This window comes from Melanostigma gelatinosum (genome assembly GCF_949748355.1).
Source record: "Melanostigma gelatinosum genome assembly, chromosome: 22".
In the NCBI taxonomy this organism is placed as follows: Eukaryota; Metazoa; Chordata; class Actinopteri; order Perciformes; family Zoarcidae; genus Melanostigma; species Melanostigma gelatinosum.
The window spans coordinates 5,049,534-5,070,753 of NC_136655.1; the positions used below are offsets into that span (position 1 = coordinate 5,049,534).

At 42.6% G+C, this 21,220-nt stretch overlaps 2 protein-coding genes across 2 annotated transcripts; one reads left to right on the top strand and one right to left on the bottom strand.

Annotated features, from left to right (window-relative positions):
* Nucleotides 1-42: 42 nt before the first annotated feature.
* atp6v1e1b (ATPase H+ transporting V1 subunit E1b) lies at nt 43-5,382 on the bottom strand. The gene is made up of 10 exons (XM_079294769.1): nt 5,252-5,382; nt 5,072-5,133; nt 3,933-3,998; nt 3,089-3,198; nt 2,818-2,884; nt 2,605-2,694; nt 2,233-2,301; nt 2,002-2,096; nt 1,817-1,904; nt 43-806 (listed from the first exon to the last, which is right to left on the bottom strand). The coding sequence occupies exons 2-10, from the start codon at nt 5,102-5,104 to the stop codon at nt 744-746; spliced, it is 681 nt and encodes a 226-aa protein (XP_079150895.1). The 5' UTR covers nt 5,105-5,133; nt 5,252-5,382; the 3' UTR covers nt 43-743.
* A 666-nt stretch (nt 5,383-6,048) lies between these two features.
* Nucleotides 6,049-9,717, top strand: LOC306795654 (uncharacterized protein). Its single transcript, XM_079294233.1, has 2 exons — nt 6,049-6,187; nt 8,554-9,717. Exon 2 carries the CDS (start codon nt 8,719-8,721, stop codon nt 9,442-9,444), a length of 726 nt encoding a protein of 241 aa, XP_079150359.1. The 5' UTR covers nt 6,049-6,187; nt 8,554-8,718; the 3' UTR covers nt 9,445-9,717.
* The last annotated feature ends 11,503 nt before the right edge of the window (nt 9,718-21,220 follow it).

Below are 21,220 nucleotides of genomic sequence, written 5' to 3' on the forward strand. Positions count from 1 at the left end.
GCATGATTGGGACATTGTTTGAGCCAAAACAGAGCAGAGCAGTGAAAGTAATGATTTATATTTTATTATGTTTTACATTTCCACAATATCACATCTCACCAGTTTGAGACACAAACGAGAAAAGAAAAAGTAAAGAACAATAAACAAAAACACACACATACGTATAATTTAATCTGGAAACCTCATATACATACAGCGCACCCTCTGGAATGATATCACCCACTCGTTTAATTCATGACAGAATAACGCACATCAATAAATTAACTCTGTAAGGTCATGTACTGTCTTGAGTTCGGTTTCAAGGATACCATTTATTTCCTCTGTAATTGGTTGGAGCAGACATCCATTAGCAACACATTGCCCCATGCGACATATAATGCGGGGTAGAGGTTAATGAAACTGTGACACGGATGCTGTGTTTGTCATGATCCAATCAGGAGGACAACCTGTTAAACATCCAGCCAATCACCAGATCCCGTCGTCCCCGACTAATCGGTGTAAACAGAGAACCTCGAAGGGGAGCAGCAGAGTAAACAACTGTGCAGTACCCACAATGCACATCTGTAACGCTGAGCCGCAGCGTCCGTCAAGCCCCTTAATGCACAGAAAAATACAGCAACACATCACACAACAACAACGCGTCTCGTTTGCATCGGAAATTCGTTTCACAGACAGAGGAGTGACTTTTCATGTGACAAAATAAAAAAATACAAAGGAGAGATTTTCTGATACGGCGGCGCCATTTAGTCCAGAAACTTGCGGTTTGGGTTGGCACCGAAGAGTGACACTCGGATTACAGGCATCATCTGCAAACACAGAAACACGCGGTTAATAAGTCAAAAACACATCGCGCAGTTTCCTAAAACCTGAGGTGACGTATTCAAATTATTAGTTTTGTGCGATCAAATGTTTAAAACCTGAAGGTATTGAAAATGCTCACAATTAAGAATCTGCAGCTCGGGAAAGTTTGGCATTTTTTCTTGAAAAATTGCTAAAACAATGATTCAATTATAATAGTTGCTAATTATTTTTCTTTCGATCAACTAATAGATTAATCGATTGCTCATTTCAGCTCTATTTAGAAGGAAAAAAAACCCATGCAAAAATAAAATACGAGGAAAGTCAAACATACAAAGATGTAACAGGAAATTGCTGTGTATTTTAAATATAATGCATTTGACTTTTTTATTATTATTAGTCTTATTGAGACTAAAGAAACATCAACAAAAATGATCATTAACAGTTGTTGTAGGTTCTTATATTCATGTATTTTACTTACATGTTTTATACTATAGGATGTAAACTCTGCACACTTAATGCGTTTATCAAGTGTAAATAAAATGTTTTATAATGTAACAATAAGACGAAACAATAAATTAAGGAACCTAACAAACATCCTGTATGTAAACCTGTAAAACATCTGTCGCTCCGTCTTATTACGAGTGCCGTCCCTTTTAGTTCCCGTGTAGAAAATGTAAAGTTGGGCTAACGTGAGAGCTACGCTAATCTCATTTCGTTAACAACTGCACCACTCCTTTAACAGGTAATTCAATTTTAGACCAATAAAGCTATTCATGCATTTATTTGACCTTTGTTTAACCAGGAAAGCCTCACTGAGTATCTCACAATAGACGACAAAAGCGAGATGCAAAATAGACACACAATTTAAAACTCAGAAATAAAATATGTCATCTGATGTGTCACTTGCAGCACCTCACGTGGACAAATAAAGTTAAATAGATGAATAAAGGGAGGCTTAATAGTGTTTCTGATGCATGTGGGAAGAGGAGGATTTGAGCGGTCTCTATTTCCCTACCTGCTGAGCCATGAGCTCCAGTCTGCTCTCCAGGGTGTTTGCCACCTTGATCTTCCCGTTACCGTTATAGATCTCAACACCTCCGGAGCTGAAGCAGGAGACAAACACCAAAACAAGAGAAGTCAAATCAAGGAAATACTCATCCAATAAGTTTTAACTTGACGATCAAATGTGATGTCTCTTACACGTCGGGGGGGATGAAGTTGTCCTGGTCGATGCGGACCTCGATGCTGGTCTTCACAGATGCTTTATATATCGGAATATTCCTCTGGATGGATGCCTGAGTCAAAATGAAAATCTAATTTCAGCTGATTTTAAGGAGCTGACTCGATATATACACATCTGGTTAGTAAAGAACCTGATTTTGAAATGGATAAACGATGTTATTATGAACATAGAGTGGCTAATTTACTCACCTGTACCATCTTAATGTCCTGTTTGCGGCAGCGAATAGTCACTTTGGTCTCCAGAAGCTGATATAGTCCCTGATGTGAAAGATTATGAAAGGGATATCAATGCTCAGTAGTCGATATATATACATATACGCTCAGAAACCAGTTTATTATTATTAGGTACACCTCGCTAAGCAACAATCCTCCTTCATCAAGGTGAAAATGTTACATTTTTGGTGTAAGTTTGGAGGATGCGTTCCGTGGTGCTGCTGAACTGTAGTGAGTTGGGCGTTTCTACTATTTAGTACCCTCATTGATATGAATGGGGTGGACGAAATAACAGAAACACAGCGCGGCTGTACCTGGCTGTGAAGTAGCCGAGGGTGTAAAACTAACCTGTAAGATCAATCCGTCCATCAGAGCTGGATACCTGGCTGGATCTTTTGCGATGGTACCGAGCCGCTGGCGTGCCTCGCTCAGCATTTCCTGAGCGCACAAATACACACGGGGGTTTCTTACAATTACACACTGTGTCATTTACAGAATCCACGTCTCTTCTGGAGATGAAATCTGACAGTTTGATGCCAACAGGAGGATACAGCTGCTTACCGCGATCATGTCATCCCGGGCCTTCAGCACCTTCAGTCGAGCCTGGTTCATCAGGTTAGACATTTGACTGTTAAGTAGACAAATAACACACACATTGGGGCCCTTTAGACTGTTTGGAGCAGGTTACAAAAGAGTCATTGTGGGGACGAAGAGACTCAATAAAGTCACGGAAACTCTGCGCCACACATACAAATATTTCTTTGTTCTTAAAAAAGACCGGAGTAAGGAAGGGAGGACTTGATGCGTCCTGTGATTTCCCGCCGTGACTCACATTTTCTTCTGCTGCTCGATCTGTTTCTCCTTCTTCTCGTAGTACTCCATTATCTTCAGCCTCTGAGTTTGGACCAGCCGGCCTTTCTCGATGTTGAACTCTTCTTCCGCCTGCAGGAGGAGACACAGTTCACTCAGCGGAAATCCTGCATCACAACACTGTTTCTGTGACCAGTAATCGGTTCATCTTCACTTTAAATATCGATCACTTTAAAAGGTTTAATTTGTTATATTAAAGTTGCCGGGTGAATGGATTTTTAATTGGTGTTGTGTCATTGAAAATATTACACTGACTGGTCTACTGTAGTGCTGTGATTAAATGCAAACATCTGAAAGAACTTAACATAATAATCTATAAATATGGCCCGAAACAACCTATACACTTTCGTTTATATTTACAAATAACTATTATTATAACGATTATTTTCATTGATTAGTCTGGGACTTTAGAAAATTTTAATCAAGATATTGTAAAATCAGATTTTTAAATATCATTTTAAAGATGAATTAAAAAAAAAAAAATAAAAATACAAAAACCTACTCTAGTAAAATGAAAACAATAAAATAAGGTGTAAAATAATTTCCTAAGATTTTAAAGGGTTCAGGTTGTGTGAAATCTGCACTTACTGTGCTTCTAACGCCCCTAGTGGCGAGTGTCAACCAGGAACTGATGGTGAGGACTTTAAAACATTACAATAACTTGTAATCAATCAAAGAATGAGTTTTTTCTGCATTCCTCCCTCCTCTCATCTCTCTACTGTTTACTCACTAATTGTCCCAAAAAAAAGTACGACTAAAAATGAATGATTAGCAAGTCATTCTACTCTCTGTCCACATTATTTTACCTTTGCATCAATTTCTTCTGCCTTCTCATTGGCCTCCTGCTCAATGAAGGCCATCATGTGCTTGATCTGTAGACAGGAAGAAGAAACGTTCATGACAAAGACGACTGCCTTTCCTTAAAGATACAACCCATTCCCGACATGTGTAGGGGTTTTAAATGCCCACAGCTTCATCATGAAGCATTGCTCCTTCTTAAGTGTGAACTTTAAGGACTGCAACGTGTCACCTCTCTCACAATAAAGCCAGAGATGAATCCTCACCCTGATGTGATCTCTGCTGCCTCACTTTATCACTGTGGTGAGTAGTGTTTCTGTCACTGGTGGAAGAAGTATTCAGATCCTTTACTGAAGTAAAACTACTGTGAAAATACTCCACTACCAGTAAAAGTCCTGCATTGGAACCGTTTAGTAAATGTATCGATTGTGCAGTAAAATGTCCCATGTCAGCGTGTTTTACTGTAATGTTTCTGGATTCATATTGCTGTTTAATCCACAATTAAGTCCCCAATTTTGGAGGTACATGGTGTTCACTTTACACGAAGGAGATGACAACGTAACAGCTGTCAGTCGAATGTGGTTGAGTAAAAAATACAATATTTCCCTCTTGAGCTATGAGAGTACAAGTACAAAGCTGCATAAAGTACAAGTATCTCTAATGTATTCTTTATTAAAAGCACATTCCACCAGTAATGAACACTAGACCTGAACTGTAATCACATGTACAGACTTCTGCAGCTTTGCATTTTCCCTTCAGGAGGTTATTTCCAGTATCCAGACACTCACTCCCAGTTCCTCATCAGACCCTGGCATGTGTTCATCATGTGATCATTTGGAAATATGAACCTCGGCATCTCAGCCATAACACTTGTTTAAAAATGGCGGTTTATTTTGTATTAAGGAGCATTTTTACGACCAAAGCCACCAGTCAATATCACCCTAAATAACGCTTGTTTGTGTTTATGTCGGTGCTAACCTACTGCAGCTCTCTCAATGTCATTCTCACGCACACACGCACATTACAGCTATTATAAACACGTCCCAGTGTTTTAATAAGACGCCTGGCGACGTAAAGACTCCGTTAAACGTTACCGGTGGGTAACAGATGAATGGTGACATGTTTGAAGGTTAAATCGCTTCATTACCTGCTTCTGAACGTCGGCATCGCTGAGCGCCATGGTTGCGGCTCTTGAAGATCCTCGCGGGCCTACGAGGTAAAATAACGACAAAACACAAAAAATAAAACTGGGAAATAAAAGACACCTTCAATAACAACAAGGATATTTTAGTCGTGCAATAAAAGCTTTGAATATGTGTCTGTTTACCCGAAAATCACAGACGAAGAGGTATGAATTAATCGCTGCAGTCGTGACTCGTAAAGATGTCTACGGAGAATCAGGTGATCTGCAACGTCACATGATGTTTACTTCCGGCTCAGCAGCCAATCAGGTGCTAGAACAAGAGACGAGCTTTTTCTAGTGTAGAAAAAATAGGGTTTGCGTAGTGTTTGACATTTTATGGGTCATTTAGTTACACTGCATATGAATATGTGTATTTGAAATATTATATGTGTATAATATACCGTTTTTTGTACATGGCCACAATATACATGTTGGTGCTATGCAAGTGCAACATATAAAAGCCTCCTGCCATCATTTCCAGTCTTGTAACACACCTAACCAGTAGAGGGTGGTAGAACTTGGAAAGTTCAACTGTCAAAATAGCTCTTCTTCCTATCTGAAATGAGTTTTCCACTCAGTGTCCCCGGCTCACAGCAGCACACTGTGGACTGACTGATCATCTGCTGTTTGAACAGTGGACATAAAACTCCACAGACTTGTTTACCCAAATGAAGCGCTCACCCACTGACCATTGACCTTTCAGAGTCTGTGGAAACACCGGGTAAAGTCTAATTCAAGAGTTCAACTCGTTTCTTTTTCCCTTTTTATTGACATTATCACTAATCTTTCTCATATTGAACACACAGCAAAGTCACTACTGACTGCTCTGCAGCCAACTGTTATGTCATGTATCTGGGAAGCAGGGTGGGTGAGAGAGAGAGAGAGAGAGAGAGAGAGAGAGAGAGAGAGAGGGAGACTTTTGCACAGCTTGTCCATCTTGTTAGTCCTTTGCCAGCTACAGCATGCATGTCTGCCTATCTGTTGTTTGGTGGTTTTGTGTCTGAATGAACCCCTCGCTCTGATCTCCAGCATCTGCTTCTCATCTAGCAGCTCGTTCAGCACCGCACCAAGAGGACGCAGGTATGATAGGATGGTTTTATTCAACATCGCAGAAAGTCTTAACTAAGTCTGAAATCAGAAGAAAGAAAGAAGAAAGTCCATTGAGTCAAAATTTGATGTTTTTCCCCTGCGTTTGTGCTTTGTTAAAAGTGTGTGATCTGTAACATGTTCTGGTGTTGTGAAGGGCAAAATCTCACCTTGCAAGAGACAGAGAGGGTGCCATGAAGAGCTGGTTTCTCTAATCTCCACCAGTTCTCCCATTTTGACATTGAAAGCTGACCTTTTGTGTTTTCTTGTTTGTGAAATCCCTCTGTCTTCATCACACATTAGCACAAACATGCCCTAAACCTCCCTGATCATTTACTTCACCGTGAGGTTGTTATCGCTGGGATAGGATTAATGGGAATCCAATTACTTAAGTAGGCCAGTAAGTAAAGGGGGGTCACAGAGTAGAAAAGGTTGATTCGTTTCTCTGAAGGCAAGGAAGGACGCAGGTGAAGGGTTTAAAATGTGTGAGTGGCAAACTTGAAGGTTTCTGGGATTGAAGTCTGCACAGGTCTACGGGGCGCACAGCTTGGGTCAGACAACACGGCAGCTAGTTGGCCATTGAATCAGTGACGTCTGCAAGGCGTCTGTTTCAGTCTGCTCACTCTGGAGGAGGTGGAGTAACACAACAAAGGATTTAGATCATGACAGCACGAGAACACACAAAGGATTCGATCATGAAATCAAACATTTTAAAAAATCACAATGCTGAGACAGAGACCTGGGCATTAATAATCAGGAGATTTAGCTCTTTAGCGCTGGGAAGGTTTATTCAAGGCCTTAAAAGCTTTTTTATTGATTTTTTGACCAGGTCCCAGAGTCACAAGGGTTTATTGCACAAAAGTAACTGTTGTGCAACAGTCAGGAAGGTGGTTTGCTTTCCTTTGTTTGCAAATGAAAGAGTGTTTCAGTCTTGGAATGCAAGTGAGTGCATGTGTTAAAACAATAACAGTGACTATTCATGTGAAAACATACTTAATTTACTAATAGGACCTATTTACACAAAATGTGTAGAATGGGGGAGGACTAAGACTGCACTGAGGTAGGGACGAATCCCAAAGCGCCCACTTAAGACTTGGACAAGTTCCAAGACAAAATCGAAACAAAATATTTTTAAGTGAAGTTTAAAAAAGAATGAAGAACATAGACATCAGTTCGTATCACATATTGAGCCTCCTCTGTCTTACTGTTGTTGTGGACTCATTGATGAGCAGGTACTCATTTAACAGTACCACCAGGATTGTCTCATTTTTCTACGAACAAAAAAACCCAGCAATATTTCTACACATAGTGACGTCAATAAACACTGATCTGCAACATGCTGGTCCACATTTTTGAACAGGTCAGTGTTCTCATTGACATCAGTGAGGCCGTGGCTGGAAAAAGTTGCTCACTGGCATGCTCCGTATTGCAGCGTCTGTGACTATCTATAGCCTCGACCTGCATATCTTACTATGTTTAGGCACTATTTACACCTCCATCTGTCTCTAAAGAGTGGAAACTATTTCAGTGATTTCACATGACGTGAGAATCGGACAAGAGTAGAAACGTAAAATGGAAGTGACGGATTCATAATGTCGGAAACACCATCATGCCATCAATTCAACTCTTCCCAAGACATTTACATTTAATCTCAACTCTATCAAATCATCGGTTCTGGAAAGAACACTTTCCAGATTGAGGATGATGACATTAAATCAGTCTCAAGGGGACCTTCTTCACCCCTTGTGTCACGTTTCAGCTTTGATTGCAGTATTTGCCTCCATGCCAGCCCCAGAATAGATCTCCTCAACACTTTCTCGCTGTGTAATGTTGTATCACGTTTGCAACACGTGGCCTGTCTTGTGTTGTCTCTGGTTTCAGAATATGTCTCTTAACAAGGCGCTACAGGACGAGCACTCTGAAGTCTGAAACCCGGTTCTAGATTGAAGCCATTTCTAGATTTGTAGGAACCCAGATCTTAAAAAAGATTCTGGCAGACTTTTTGAATGACAGTGGTATCAATGTTCTCCTCTAACTCTTGGCCAGACAGCAAATAAGTGTCGAACTATTCCTTTTCCACAAACCTAGAAGATGAATGATGTGTTTGTCACTGCAGATATCTCTGATTATCAGATACAAAAGCAAGATTTTGAATATTATTGGATTATTAACCCATTAACACATAAGCAGTATCTAATGTGATCAACTTAGAGCTCATTTTAACTGTAACTATCTATCAATTTAGTGGAGTAAAAATAGTTACCTCTGAAATGTAGAAGAACTGAGTGGTACCAAATGGAACTACTCAAGTAAACTACAAGTGCTTCATAATCCTGAAGTGATCCATCTTGTCTCTGCAGCAGCCAGTCTTCATTCTGGAGGGAAAGGCCCCAGTCGAGTCCAGCAGGGGGGATGGAGGAGGTGGGGAGTCTGGTTCCCTCAGCCCTGATGCTCTGCCTCTGATCCATGCTGAGACTCCCGGACCCTGGCAGAGCGAGAGCCTGCTGGCAGAGTCCTGGTTCACAATGGGCGACGTGGACCCCGATGACACCAAGAGCCTGGACAGCAACGACGGGGGGGTTCTGGGCGGGGAGGAGAACCACTCCTTCAACTCCGACATGGTCCACCTGGAGCGAGAGGAGGCCGAGATGCTCGAGGAAGCAGAGAAGGCGAGGAGGACAGAGGAGGAGGAAGACGACGAGGAGCTGCAAACGAGCGCGATGAGTGTTTTATGTGGGGAAAGGGAGCTGGTGGAGCTCAGTGAGGAGGAGCAGGACCTCCACGCCCCAGAAACTGAGGAGCTCCTGGTGTCAGCAGAGGAGCCTCGTGTGGAAAAGAAGAAGCCTGCAGAGTTCATGCAGGTGGTTCCCCCGATGGCACTGCCTCTTCTGCCTATCGTCAAGCTCGACCCCCCCTCCACCACGTCCACTCCGGTCCCTTCAACCACAAGCTCTGAAGCTGAGGAGCTTTACCCCACTCAGGGGCTCCAGCCTCCTTCTTTCCTTGCACAGGTGGAAGTGGAGCCTCCGTCAGAGAGGCAACTACAATTCTCACAGATTCCCCTCTCGGAGGTGGAGGAACATTCAGTCCAGTCCTCTCAAGCAGCACCAGAAAAGCCGGAGCCACCACAGCACACTGCTCCCAAGACTCCCAAACCTCTGAGCTCCACTGAGCTGTTATGTGGAGGCGCTGCTTTAGTCGCCGTATTGGGAGTAGTGGTATACGGTGCTGTGGCCTACTGCCGAAAGTAGTCTCCTTCAACGCCGAATCACCCTCTCAACACAGGTTTTTTAATCTATTCCATATGAAAATATTCCACTTAACTCTCTGAATTCTGGATTTTACTCTCTCAAACGCTTTGTATTGTAGTTACTATTGAACACATTCAGATTCGTTTTGTGCTACCTCAGCTCATGGCCTTTGTTTTTCCTGATTCAATTAATATCTGATCTCTGAGATGTAAACCTGGAATGTAAAATCATGTGAAGGTAGAATGTTAAAGAATCCTGAAACTTGAAACGTTTCTTTGTGTGATTGTGTCTGTTATTACTTCACCGGCGTGTCATATCAGTCTTCAATTTGCATGATATCAACTGCATAGAAATCTCAGTCCAGGTCTCAGTTGGATTGTTATCATGATCAGACACAGACATACGGCAGTAACAGGCAGCGAAAAATATATCAGTGAATAAAAAGTGAATGAAGTTGCAATAGCTGCTGCTGTTCACAGTGGACGGAAAAGGTAAGTAAGAGCGACTGACATGTGAATAAAGTGACTTAGAATCATCTACAATGTAAAGACAAAGTTAGAAATAGGTCAATGTATTACAATGTCAATCTGTTTATGCATTTAGTATGTTTGTTCTATAATTAAAATATTGTTTTACGAACTATTCTTATCATACTTTACTTTTTTACTCCACCACCTGAGCTGCTGCTGTTCACCGTGGACAGAGAAGGTGAGTGTGAGCATCTGACTTGTGTTCCACTACAGACGATATATTATCACGAATTCAAGTTTATCTTTAAAAATGCATGAAGAATTTTTCATCTTTGATTTAATGCATAAAATATTAGTCTTACTCACCGATTTTTTTGGTTTAAGTCATGCTGTGTTAAGTCGAGCTTTTTAAATAGTGAATCGGTTGCGTTTGTAAGACAGAAAAAGCAATGCTTTCTCCACACATACAACTAAAAGTATATGCTGGCGGTAAGGATGTGATATCATTAAACACAAAAAATATTGGAAGGATGAAAAATGTAAAAAAAACAAATAAACATTGCTGTTCTTGGATACCACTGCAAAAAAATAAACCCGCAAAAAAGGTGAAGTTTGGCCTGAAGGTGGAACCAGAGGTACCGCCATGCTTTTACAGAATGCTCTCAGAATGCTCTCAGCACTCATCAGTCTAGTCCAGGATGTTCAATGCTTCCTCCTGCAGTGCGGAGAGTGTAAGAGGCCCTCAACAGTCTTATGATGACGCAATACAGCACACCAGGTTAAAGCAACAAGCAGGGGGACATTTTACCATCCTACACACAAGGTGTGATCGTCTGTTCCACAAACAGCATTTCTTTAAGCCCTTGCAGTACTTGTGTGTGCACGACCTCATCACCTTACCAGTGAATGAATATTAACAGAGATGTGCACAGAAAATCTGAAATGACATAACGCTGCCTTTAAAAACTCATTTTTCCCTCTGACACAGTTCTTCGACAAACATTAGGGATGTTCTGAGATGCAGCTTTGACTGGATTATTTTTCTCAACCGTGTAAATTGATTATTTTTGCACAAATGAATATCAGGAGTTATGGCAATCTCAGCAACAAACAGTAAAAAGCTGTTGGGCAAAGTGACACAAACATTCACTTTTACACAATGCAGAGAAATCTTTATTGTTGTTTTTTAAGCACTGCTGTATATATTTCCTGTGCTATTAAATTACAGAAACAATGATTATTTTCACAACATAAAAATCATGTAAAATCATCACTGATTTTGAGAAGATTGTGTTTAAAAAAAATATTTTAAAAATATAAAGAAAATTAAAGCTGCGAGCAGCGATGAGCGGGCCCTCGCAATATGCACGTCGGGGTGCATGCACGTCGGGGTGCCGGCGGGACTCCGGCCTGCGCGGCCGAGAACGTCCGCGACCGTCGGACGGCGCGAGGACTCTGGTTGATGCTGTCATTCAGTTCCGTGACCGTCAGACACTGCATGCAGGTTCAGAGGATGGCCCCAATATACTTTTATTTAAGTCCATATGTGATACATGTTCCTACCAAATTTCATACATCTAGGTGAAACGTACTGCGAGGGCTGCTTCGTTGAAATTTTGTAGGGGGCGCTATTGAGCCGATGTGCCACTCTGAACCAATAAAATCATATTCCATAACTACATTTCGGCCTTGTAATCTACTTTCCAAGTTTGCTTATGTTTCGAGCATTTTTAGCCTCTCAAAATGACCTTCGTTGTTAACGGCGAAGAATGCGTCGCCACGGCAACAGCTTTTCACGAAACAACAAGCTTTGAGTAACTTTTCATCACAAAGGTCTTTAGACTGTACCGACCAAATTTGAAGTTGATCTGATGAATTCCCTAGGAGGAGTTCGTTAAAGTGCAGCGGCTGGAAATGACAAAAACGACACTAGAAATTCAGAAGAAATGCAAAGTAGGTGACTTCCGGTTGGGTTTAGAGCATAGCCCCAAGAGACTTTTATTGAAGTCCATATGCGATACATGTTCCTACCACATTTCATACATCTAGGTCAAACGTACTGCGAGGGCTGCTTCGTCGAAATTTTGTAGGGGGCGCTATTGAGCCGATTTGCCACTCTGAACCAATAAAATCAGATTCTGTAACTACATTTCGGCCTTGTAATCTACTTGCCAAGTTTGCTTATGTTTCGAGCATTTTTAGCCTCTCAAAATGACCTTCGTTGTTCACGGCGAAGACTGCATCGCCACGGCAACGGCGTTCGACGAAACATCAAAAGCTTCATGATCTGGCATTATGAACTTCTTGTATTTGTGTGGAACAAATTTGATATTGATTTGATTTACCTACTAAGAGAAACAAGCCAAAGTATAAAGACTTTAACTTCCTGTTACCAGTAGGTGGCGCTATGACTATGATTCGAAATTGGCCTGCAGATGTCTTCAGGCCTGGAGTCTAATCAAGCATGTGAAATCTGGTAAAGATCTGATGATGTGGAGTCGAGATACATCAGTTTATTCGTTCATGGCGAAGGATCGAAATTCGCCGAGCCGCCACGTCGCCGCCCTTCAGTAACTTCTTACAATTTTCACAATGAAGCATTATCAAGGTCTTAAGGCTTGTATGACAACATTTGAGAGGGATCTGATTAATCTGTTAGGAGCAGGATGTCAAAGTACGCAGCGTACAACTTCCGGTTGCCACTAGGTGGCGCTATCAGTTTGATTCAAAATTATCATACAGATGTGTTCCGGGTCAGGATGTTATGACATATGAGAGACTTTGAGCAGATTCGACAATGTACGGCCGAGTTACAACAACTTCCTGTTTCGTGGCGAATGGTGTTTCTTTGACGCCACGCCACGGCCACATAGTTCGATAACTTTTTGATCTTTGAGTAACTTTTCACTGTCAAGGTCTCAAGAGCAGACTTGCCGAATCTGAAGTCAATCGGGTCAAATCTCTGGGAGGAGTTCGTTAAAGTATGACGCCTTGAAACGGTCAAAAAACGTCATAAAAGCAAAAATGGCCGACTTCCTGTTTGGTTTAGAGAAAACGGCCAAGAGGATTTTTGGTGCGTCTCATCACGTTCCACATAACTACCAACTTTCATACAGCTGGGTGAATCCTGATGTCGGGGCTACTCAATAGGGGGCGCTAGCGAGCCAATATTTCATACTGCAGCTGGACACCCCAATCAGACTGCAATTTTCGCAAATTCTGGCTTGCGTGCCAAATTTCACAACATTCCCAATATCCCAAGCACCTCCTTTTTGCGACGAAACACATAAAATAATAAGAATAATAATAATTAAAGCTGCGAGCAGCGATGGGCGGGCCCTCGCAATATGCACGTCGGGGTGCATGCACGTCGGGGTGGCGGCGGGACTCCGGCCTGCGCGGCTGAGAACGTCCGCGACCGTCGGACGGCGCGAGGACTCTGGTTGATGCTGCCATTCAGTTCCGTGACCGTCAGACACTGCATGCAGGTTCAGAGCATGGCCCCAATATACTTTTATTTAAGTCCATATGTGATACATGTTCCTACCAAATTTCATACATCTAGGTGAAACGTACTGCGAGGGCTGCTTCGTTGAAATTTTGTAGGGGGCGCTATTGAGCCGATTTGCCACTCTGAACCAATAAAATCATATTATACAACTACATTTTGGCCTTTAAATGTGTATGCCAAGTTTGCTTATGTTTCGAGCATTTTTAGCCTCCCAAAATGACCTTCGTTGTTAACGGCGAAGACTGCATCGCCACGGCAACGGCGTTCGACGAAACATCAAAGCTTCATGATCTGGCATTATGAACTATTTGTGTGGAACAAATTTGATATTGATTTGATTTACCTACTAAGAGAAACAAGCCAAAGTATCAAGACTTTAACTTCCTGTTACCAGTAGGTGGCGCTATGACTATGATTCAAAATTGGCCTGCATATGTCTTCAGGCCTGGAGTCTAATCAAACACGTGAAATCTGGTAAAGATCTGATGATGTGGAGTCGAGTTACATCAGTTTATTCGTTCATGGCGAAGGATCGAAATTCCGTCGCCACGGCAACAGCTTTTCACGAAACAACAAGCTTTGAGTAACTTTTCATCACAAAGGTCTTTAGACTGTACCGACCAAATTTGAAGTTGATCTGATGAATTCCCTAGGAGGAGTTCGTTAAAGTGCAGCGCCTGGAAATGACAAAAACGACATGAGAAATTCATAGAAAATGCAAAATGGCTGACTTCCGGTTGGGTTTAGAGCATAGCCCCAAGAGACTTTTATTGAAGTCCATATGCGATACATGTTCCTACCACATTTCATACATCTAGGTCAAACGTACTGTGAGGGCTGCTTCGTCGAAATTTTGTAGGGGGCGCTATTGAGCCGATTTGGCACTCTGAACCAATAAAATCAGATTCTGTAACTACATTTCGGCCTTGTAATCTACTTGCCAAGTTTGCTTATGTTTCGAGCATTTTTAGCCTCTCAAAATGACCTTCGTTGTTAACGGCGAAGACTGCATCGCCACGGCAACGGCGTTCGACGAAACATCAAAAGCTTCATGATCTGGCATTATGAACTTCTTGTATTTGTGTGGAAGAAATTTGATATTGATTTGATTTACCTACTAAGAGAAACAAGCCAAAGTATAAAGACTTTAACTTCCTGTTACCAGTAGGTGGCGCTATGACTATGATTCAAAATTGGCCTGCAGATGTCTTCAGGCCTGGAGTCTAATCAAACACGTGAAATCTGGTAAAGATCTGATGATGTGGAGTCGAGTTACATCAGTTTATTCGTTCATGGCGAAGGATCGAAATTCGCCGAGCCGCCACGTCGCCGTCCTTCAGTAACTTCTTACAATCTTCACAATGAAGCATTATCAAGGTCTTAAGGCTTGTTTGACAACATTTGAGAGGGATCTGATTAATCTGTGAGGAGCAGGATGTCAAAGTACGCAGCGTACAACTTCCGGTTGCCACTAGGTGGCGCTATCACTATGATTCTAAATTATCATATAGATGTGTTCCGGGTCAGGATGTTATGACATATGAGAGATTTTGAGCAGATTCGACAATGTACAGCCGAGTTACAACAACTTCCTGTTTCGTGGCGAATGGTGTTTCTTTGACGCCACGCCACGGCCACATAGTTCGATAACTTTTTGATCTTTGAGTAACTTTTCACTGCCAAGGTCTCAAGAGCAGACTAGCCGAATCTGAAGTCAATCGGGTCAAATCTCTGGGAGGAGTTCGTTAAAGTATGACGCCTTGAAACGGTCAAAAAACGTCATAAAAGCAAAAATGGCCGACTTCCTGTTTGGTTTAGACAAAACGGCCAAGAGGATTTTTTGTGCGTCTCATCACGTTCCACATACCGACCAAATTTCATACAGCTGGGTGAATCCTGATGTTGGGGCTACTCAATAGGGGGCGCTAGCGAGCCAATATTTCATACCGTAGCTGGACACCCCAATCAGACTGCAATTTTCGCAAATTCTGGCTTGCATGAAAAATTTCACAGACTTCCCAATATCCCAAGCACCTCCTTTTTGCGACGAAACACTAAAAATAATAATAATAATAATTAAAGCTGCGAGCAGCGATGGGCGGGCCCTCGCAATATGCACGTCGGGGTGCATGCACGTCGGGGTGGCGGCGGGACTCCGGCCTGCGCGGCCGAGAACGTCCGCGACCGTCGGACGGCGCGAGGACTCTGGTTGATGCTGCCATTCAGTTCCGTGACCGTCAGACACTGCATGCAGGTTCAGAGCATGGCCCCAATATACTTTTATTTAAGTCCATATGTGATACATGTTCCTACCAAATTTCATACATCTAGGTGAAACGTACTGCGAGGGCTGCTTCGTTGAAATTTTGTAGGGGGCGCTATTGAGCCGATTTGCCACTCTGAACCAATAAAATCATATTATACAACTACATTTTGGCCTTTAAATGTGTATGCCAAGTTTGCTTATGTTTCGAGCATTTTTAGCCTCCCAAAATTACCTTCATTGTTAACGGCGAAGACTGCATCGCCACGGCAACGGCGTTCGACGAAACATCAAAGCTTCATGATCTGGCATTATGAACTATTTGTGTGGAACAAATTTGATATTGATTTGATTTACCTACTAAGAGAAACAAGCCAAAGTATCAAGACTTTAACTTCCTGTTACCAGTAGGTGGCGCTATGACTATGATTCAAAATTGGCCTGCATATGTCTTCAGGCCTGGAGTCTAATCAAACACGTGAAATCTGGTAAAGATCTGATGATGTGGAGTCGAGTTACATCAGTTTATTCGTTCATGGCGAAGGATCGAAATTCCGTCGCCACGGCAACAGCTTTTCACGAAACAACAAGCTTTGAGTAACTTTTCATCACAAAGGTCTTTAGACTGTACCGACCAAATTTGAAGTTGATCTGATGAATTCCCTAGGAGGAGTTCGTTAAAGTGCAGGGCCTGGAAATGACAAAAACGACATGAGAAATTCATAAAAAATACAAAATGGCTGACTTCCGGTTGGGTTTAGAGCATAGCCCCAAGAGACTTTTATTGAAGTCCATATGCGATACATGTTCCTACCACATTTCATACATCTAGGTCAAACGTACTGCGAGGGCTGCTTCGTCGAAATTTTGTAGGGGGCGCTATTGAGCCGATTTGCCACTCTGAACCAATAAAATCATATTCTGTAACTACATTTCGGCCTTGTAATCTACTTGCCAAGTTTGCTTATGTTTCGAGCATTTTTAGCCTCTCAAAATGACCTTCGTTGTTAACGGCGAAGACTGCATCGCCACGGCAACGGCGTTCGACGAAACATCAAAAGCTTCATGATCTGGCATTATGAACTTCTTGTATTTGTGTGGAACAAATTTGATATTGATTTGATTTACCTACTAAGAGAAACAAGCCAAAGTATAACGACTTTAACTTCCTGTTACCAGTAGGTGGCGCTATGACTATGATTCAAAATTGGCCTGCAGATGTCTTCAGGCCTGGAGTCTAATCAAACACGTGAAATCTGGTAAAGATCTGATGATGTGGAGTCGAGTTACATCAGTTTATTCGTTCATGGCGAAGGATCGAAATTCGCCGAGCCGCCACGTCGCCGCCCTTCAGTAACTTCTTACAATCTTCACAATGAAGCATTATCAAGGTCTTAAGGCTTGTTTGACAACATTTGAGAGGGATCTGATTAATCTGTGAGGAGCAGGATGTCAAAGTACGCAGCGTACAACTTCCGGTTGCCACTAGGTGGCGCTATCACTATGATTCTAAATTATCATACAGATGTGTTCCGGGTCAGGATGTTATGACATATGAGAGATTTGGAGCAGATTCGACAATGTACGGCCGAGTTACAACAACTTCCTGTTTCGTGGCGAATGGTGTTTCTTTGACGCCACGCCACGGCCACATAGTTCGATAACTTTTTGATCTTTGAGTAACTTTTCACTGCCAAGGTCTCAAGAGCAGACTAGCCGAATCTGAAGTCAATCGGGTCAAATCTCTGGGAGGAGTTCGTTAAAGTATGACGCCTTGAAACGGTCAAAAAACGTCATAAAAGCAAAAATGGCCGACTTCCTGTTTGGTTTAGAGAAAACGGTCAAGAGGATTTTTTGTGCGTCTCATCACGTTCCACATACCTACCAACTTTCATACAGCTGGGTGAAACCTGATGTTGGGGCTACTCAATAGGGGGCGCTAGCGAGCCAATATTTCATACCGCAGCTGGGCACCCCAATCAGACTGCAATTTTCGCAAATTCTGGCTTGCTTGCCAAATTTCACAAACTTCCCAATATCCCAAGCACCTCCTTTTTGCGACGAAACACTAAAAATAAGAATAAGAATAAGAATAATAATAAACATTCGAAATTCAATAGGTCCTCCGCTCCGACTACGTCGGTGCTCGGGCCCTAATAAACATTCGAAATTCAATAGGTCCTCCGCTCCGACTACGTCGGTGCTCGGGCCCTAATTAAAGCTGCGAGCAGCGATGGGCGGGCCCTCGCTATATGCACGTCGGGGTGCATGCACGTCGGGGTGCCGGCGGGACTCCGGCCTGCGTGGCCGAGAACGTCCGCGACCGTCGGACGGCGCGAGGACTCTGGTTGATGCTGTCATTCAGTTCCGTGACCGTCAGACACTGCATGCAGGTTCAGAGCATGGCCCCAATATACTTTTATTTAAGTCCATATGTGATACATGTTCCTACCAAATTTCATACATCTAGGTGAAACGTACTGCGAGGGCTGCTTCGTTGAAATTTTGTAGGGGGCGCTATTGAGCCGATTTGCCACTCTGAACCAATAAAATCATATTATACAACTACATTTTGGGCTTTAAATGTGTATGCCAAGTTTGCTTATGTTTCGAGCATTTTTAGCCTCTCAAAATGACCTTCGTTGTTAACGGCGAAGACTGCATCGCCACGGCAACGGCGTTCGACGAAACATCAAAAGCTTCATGATCTGGCATTATGAACTATTTGTGTGGAACAAATTTGATATTGATTTGATTTACCTACTAAGAGAAACAAGCCATAGTATCAAGACTTTAACTTCCTGTTACCAGTAGGTGGCGCTATGACTATGATTCAAAATTGGCCTGCATATGTCTTCAGGCCTGGAGTCTAATCAAACACGTGAAATCTGGTAAAGATCTGATGATGTGGAGTCGAGTTACATCAGTTTATTCGTTTATGGCGAAGGATCGAAATTCCGTCGCCACGGCAACAGCTTTTCACGAAACAACAACCTTTGAGTAACTTTTCATCACAAAGGTCTTTAGACTGTACCGACCACATTTGAAGTTGATCTGATTAATTCCCTAGGAGGAGTTCGTTAAAGTGCAGCGGCTGGAAATGACAAAAACGACACTAGAAATTCAGAAGAAATGCAAAGTAGGTGACTTCCGGTTGGGTTTAGAGCATAGCCCCAAGAGACTTTTATTGAAGTCCATATGCGATACATGTTCCTACCACATTTCATACATCTAGGTCAAACGTACTGCGAGGGCTGCTTCGTCGAAATTTTGTAGGGGGCGCTATTGAGCCGATTTGCCACTCTGAACCAATAAAATCAGATTCTGTAACTACATTTCGGCCTTGTAATCTACTTGCCAAGTTTGCTTATGTTTCGAGCATTTTTAGCCTCTCAAAATGACCTTCGTTGTTCACGGCGAAGACTGCATCGCCACGGCAACGGCGTTCGACGAAACATCAAAAGCTTCATGATCTGGCATTATGAACTTCTTGTATTTGTGTGGAACAAATTTGATATTGATTTGATTTACCTACTAAGAGAAACAAGCCAAAGTATAAAGACTTTAACTTCCTGTTACCAGTAGGTGGCGCTATGACTATGATTCGAAATTGGCCTGCAGATGTCTTCAGGCCTGGAGTCTAATCAAGCATGTGAAATCTGGTAAAGATCTGATGATGTGGAGTCGAGATACATCAGTTTATTCGTTCATGGCGAAGGATCGAAATTCGCCGAGCCGCCACGTCGCCGCCCTTCAGTAACTTCTTACAATTTTCACAATGAAGCATTATCAAGGTCTTAAGGCTTGTATGACAACATTTGAGAGGGATCTGATTAATCTGTTAGGAGCAGGATGTCAAAGTACGCAGCGTACAACTTCCGGTTGCCACTAGGTGGCGCTATCAGTTTGATTCAAAATTATCATACAGATGTGTTCCGGGTCAGGATGTTATGACATATGAGAGACTTTGAGCAGATTCGACAATGTACGGCCGAGTTACAACAACTTCCTGTTTCGTGGCGAATGGTGTTTCTTTGACGCCACGCCACGGCCACATAGTTCGATAACTTTTTGATCTTTGAGTAACTTTTCACTGTCAAGGTCTCAAGAGCAGACTCGCCGAATCTGAAGTCAATCGGGTCAAATCTCTGGGAGGAGTTCGTTAAAGTATGACGCCTTGAAACGGTCAAAAAACGTCATAAAAGCAAAAATGGCCGACTTCCTGTTTGGTTTAGAGAAAACGGCCAAGAGGATTTTTGGTGCGTCTCATCACGTTCCACATAACTACCAACTTTCATACAGCTGGGTGAATCCTGATGTCGGGGCTACTCAATAGGGGGCGCTAGCGAGCCAATATTTCATACTGCAGCTGGACACCCCAATCAGACTGCAATTTTCGCAAATTCTGGCTTGCGTGCCAAATTTCACAACATTCCCAATATCCCAAGCACCTCCTTTTTGCGACGAAACACATAAAATAATAAGAATAATAATAATAAACATTCGAAATTCAATAGGTCCTCCGCTCCGACTACGTCGGTGCTCGGGCCCTAATAAACATTCGAAATTCAATAGGTCCTCCGCTCCGACTACGTCGGTGCTCGGGCCCTAATTAAAGCTGCGAGCAGCGATGAGCGGGCCCTCGCAATATGCACGTCGGGGTGCATGCACGTCGGGGTGCCGGCGGGACTCCGGCCTGCGCGGCCGAGAACGTCCGCGACCGTCGGACGGCGCGAGGACTCTGGTTGATGCTGTCATTCAGTTCCGTGACCATCAGACACTGCATGCAGGTTCAGAGCATGGCCCCAATATACTTTTATTTAAGTCCATATGTGATACATGTTCCTACCAAATTTCATACATCTAGGTGAAACGTACTGCGAGGGCTGCTTCGTTGAAATTTTGTAGGGGGCGCTATTGAGCCGATTTGCCACTCTGAACCAATAAAATCATATTATACAACTACATTTTGGGCTTTAAATGTGTATGCCAAGTTTGCTTATGTTTCGAGCATTTGTAGCCTCTCAAAATGACCTTCGTTGTTAACGGCGAAGACTGCATTGCCACGGCAACGGCGTTCGACGAAACATCAAAAGCTTCATGATCTGGCATTATGAACTATTTGTGTGGAACAAATTTGATATTGATTTGATTTACCTACTAAGAGAAACAAGCCAAAGTATCAAGACTTTAACTTCCTGTTACCAGTAGGTGGCGCTATGACTATGATTCAAAATTGGCCTGCATATGTCTTCAGGCTTGGAGTCTAATCAAACACGTGAAATCTGGTAAAGATCTGATGATGTGGAGTCGAGTTACATCAGTTTATTCGTTCATGGCGAAGGATCGAAATTCCGTCGCCACGGCAACAGCTTTTCACGAAACAACAAGCTTTGAGTAACTTTTTATCACAAAGGTCTTTAGACTGTACCGACCAAATTTGAAGTTGATCTGATGAATTCCCTAGGAGGAGTTCGTTAAAGTGCAGCGCCTGGAAATGACAAAAACGACATGAGAAATTCATAAACAATA